Raw genomic sequence first — 2,500 nt, 5'->3', positions numbered from 1 at the left:
CGAAAATAACGTCTAATCCTCATTAATTAGAAAAACCTTACAAAATAACTTTTAGACGAGAGTAAATTATATCAAGGAATGCCTTCAAAGAGAATATTTTCTTCAAAGAACTCTAATTACTTCCCTAACAGAAATACTTAAAAGAAAAAATAGCTTTCAAAGCGGAATCTCTTCGAAAAAAAAAAAAAAAGCTTTAAATCTCTGACTTCACAGAATGAGGATGATGTGCTTTTTGGAAATCAAACGAAAATCCCTCTTGCCCCACATCGCATTCTGCACAAGCAACAGTAACTGAGAGTGCAAAAGCTTATTCTTGAATAAGACAACAAACGCAATAACTGAAATCGGTGTGTGTCAGATACTCTGAACTTCCTGGATAATTCCTAAAGAAAAGCTCACGACACGCTTTGGTTGGCGTACGTTTCAGTTGTCAAGTTCTATCAAAAACAAATGCGTTTTCGTTTGGCTAGTGACTGTGAATAAAATGCTCATGGCGGCAATCCTATTCAAACATACGTTTAGATACGACCCCTCTTAATAAAAAAAAAAATCCCGCTTGAAATTCTAACATTTCTTTTGAGAGTAAACAGCGGAGACAGGGAGTACACAAAAGCTTTTGAGACTTTTATGAAAAGTTCGTTCTTATGGAAAGTTGGGGTCCGTCTGTTTGTAAGGTAAATATTTAAAAAAGGTACAAAATTCCAAATCTTCCTCTGGTAAAAAAAATCTCATCAATGAATATTATCAGATGAAAACTTCTGTTGCTTTCCTGCAAAATGAAAGTAGCAAAGAACATCAAAATGGAGTCATTTTCTGCAGTAGTAGGTTACAGTGTCAATTTTCAAGTTTCACTTACAACAGTTATGCCCTCCTAAAACGTTCTACTCTCTCTCTCTCTCTCTCTCTCTCTCTCTCTCTCTCTCTCTCTCTCTCTCTCTCTCTCTCTCTCTCTCTCTCTCTCTCTCGTCAAGCAATGAATTTTAAATTAATATTAAAATATTGCTCAGTGCAAATGGAACATGAGATTCCACTTGTGTTTAAATTTAATATTGAAGGGAGTTTCGCGTGTTATGGTCTCTCTCTCTCTCTCTCTCTCTCTCTCTCTCTCTCTCTCTCTCTCTCTCTCTCTCTCTCTCTGGTGCATCAACCCCGTCAAGCAACAAGCGGTCCTGTACACAAAAACTAGTTCGATTCAACTGTGAGTTAATGCGAAGCATCACCCTCAAAAGCAACTTTTCCTTTGTACACTACTCAAGTGTCCAGACAATGCAAGCGATTCTAAAGAGACATTTCCGAAAATGACATAAATATTTAACAGACGCAGGTTTAGTCTTAATTTACATGCTCATCAACAGACATGTAACGCTACTATCTCTTCACTTACCAAAATAAATTACCGTACACATAAATATAGTTAACAAAAGTAAATCACTAAAGTACTGTTATACTCAGTCAAAACATAAAGTTCTGTATATCACCATTGCGGTTTTACGTCTTATCTTCCCTTGACGATGTTAGTTGTGCAAGTCTAGGGAAGTAAGTAAGTAATACCTGTGAGACGGTAAGAGGTCATTTAATAATGGAAGCTTTTACTGTGGTCTCTTAGGTTCTATCCCCGTAACTTCATTGCCAGAATTTATCCATGAAATGTCTTCAGAAACATCGTTCACACATCAAAAATATTTTTCATTCGTATTTAGACAATGAGAAGCGGTCTTTTTTAAAGATGAAACTTCATGAAACATTAATGATACGAAAAAAAATCCGTTACTTACCATTAAGTCAAACGTCTGACCCGGTGTGAAAGCCTTCTTCGTATAGACTTGACCTGTCTTGGGATGGATCTTGAAGCGACCTTTGCCCCGACCTGTCTTGATACTGTAGTCGAGGTCAGCGTTCATTCCAGTATCAGCATCTCTCGCGAACACCTTTTCAGGAGGCCATGTTAAGAAAAATTATAAGTACGCGAACTGTGAAGCATTCTTCAGTTATGCCTAAAAATATACATAGATGGCAGCACATGCCTAACTCTACCATATAATGAACGAACTGCAAGACTGGATAATCTACTGGGATGAAGAGTTGAACAGATATAAGGCGTCTGATAATTACGAGTAAATATAGAAATAAGCCAAAAACTGTACAGTATAGGACTGGTTTAACATAATCAAAGGACAGTATTTCAATTTCATTACTTATGAAAGGTTTAGTCCATGAATCATATCTTAATTAATTACCTCTCAATCATTTAAGTAATAAGTAAATTAGAATATGAGAACAATGCTAATGCTAAATAGTTATAAGTATAAAAATAACATACACCATGCATTACAATGTAGAGTATCATTACCAAGTTAATTGTGTCGTTAGTAAAAAAAATTTTCTGAATTACTTGCGACGAATCTCAAAATGCTTTTATTAAAACCTTTCTGTATTCAGGTGAAAACCAAAAAGTCTTTAATAATTCCAACCAACAGTCCCTCAGTTTGCATACTCTCTC

At 35.7% G+C, this 2,500-nt stretch overlaps 1 protein-coding gene across 1 annotated transcript in view; it reads right to left on the bottom strand.

Annotated features, from left to right (window-relative positions):
- The window catches only part of LOC136854674 (fat-like cadherin-related tumor suppressor homolog), a 723,114-nt gene that overhangs the window by 259,919 nt on the left and 460,695 nt on the right, over positions 1-2,500 (bottom strand). Inside the window, 1 exon segment of the mRNA XM_067131274.1 lies at positions 1,776-1,928. Within this exon segment, the coding sequence (XP_066987375.1) occupies positions 1,776-1,928 (153 nt within the window).

Source organism: Macrobrachium rosenbergii, chromosome 29 (genome assembly GCF_040412425.1).
Source record: "Macrobrachium rosenbergii isolate ZJJX-2024 chromosome 29, ASM4041242v1, whole genome shotgun sequence".
In the NCBI taxonomy this organism is placed as follows: domain Eukaryota; kingdom Metazoa; phylum Arthropoda; class Malacostraca; order Decapoda; family Palaemonidae; genus Macrobrachium; species Macrobrachium rosenbergii.
Note: the sequence above shows the minus strand (reverse complement) of the source record. Positions and strands in the feature narration are given on the sequence as shown.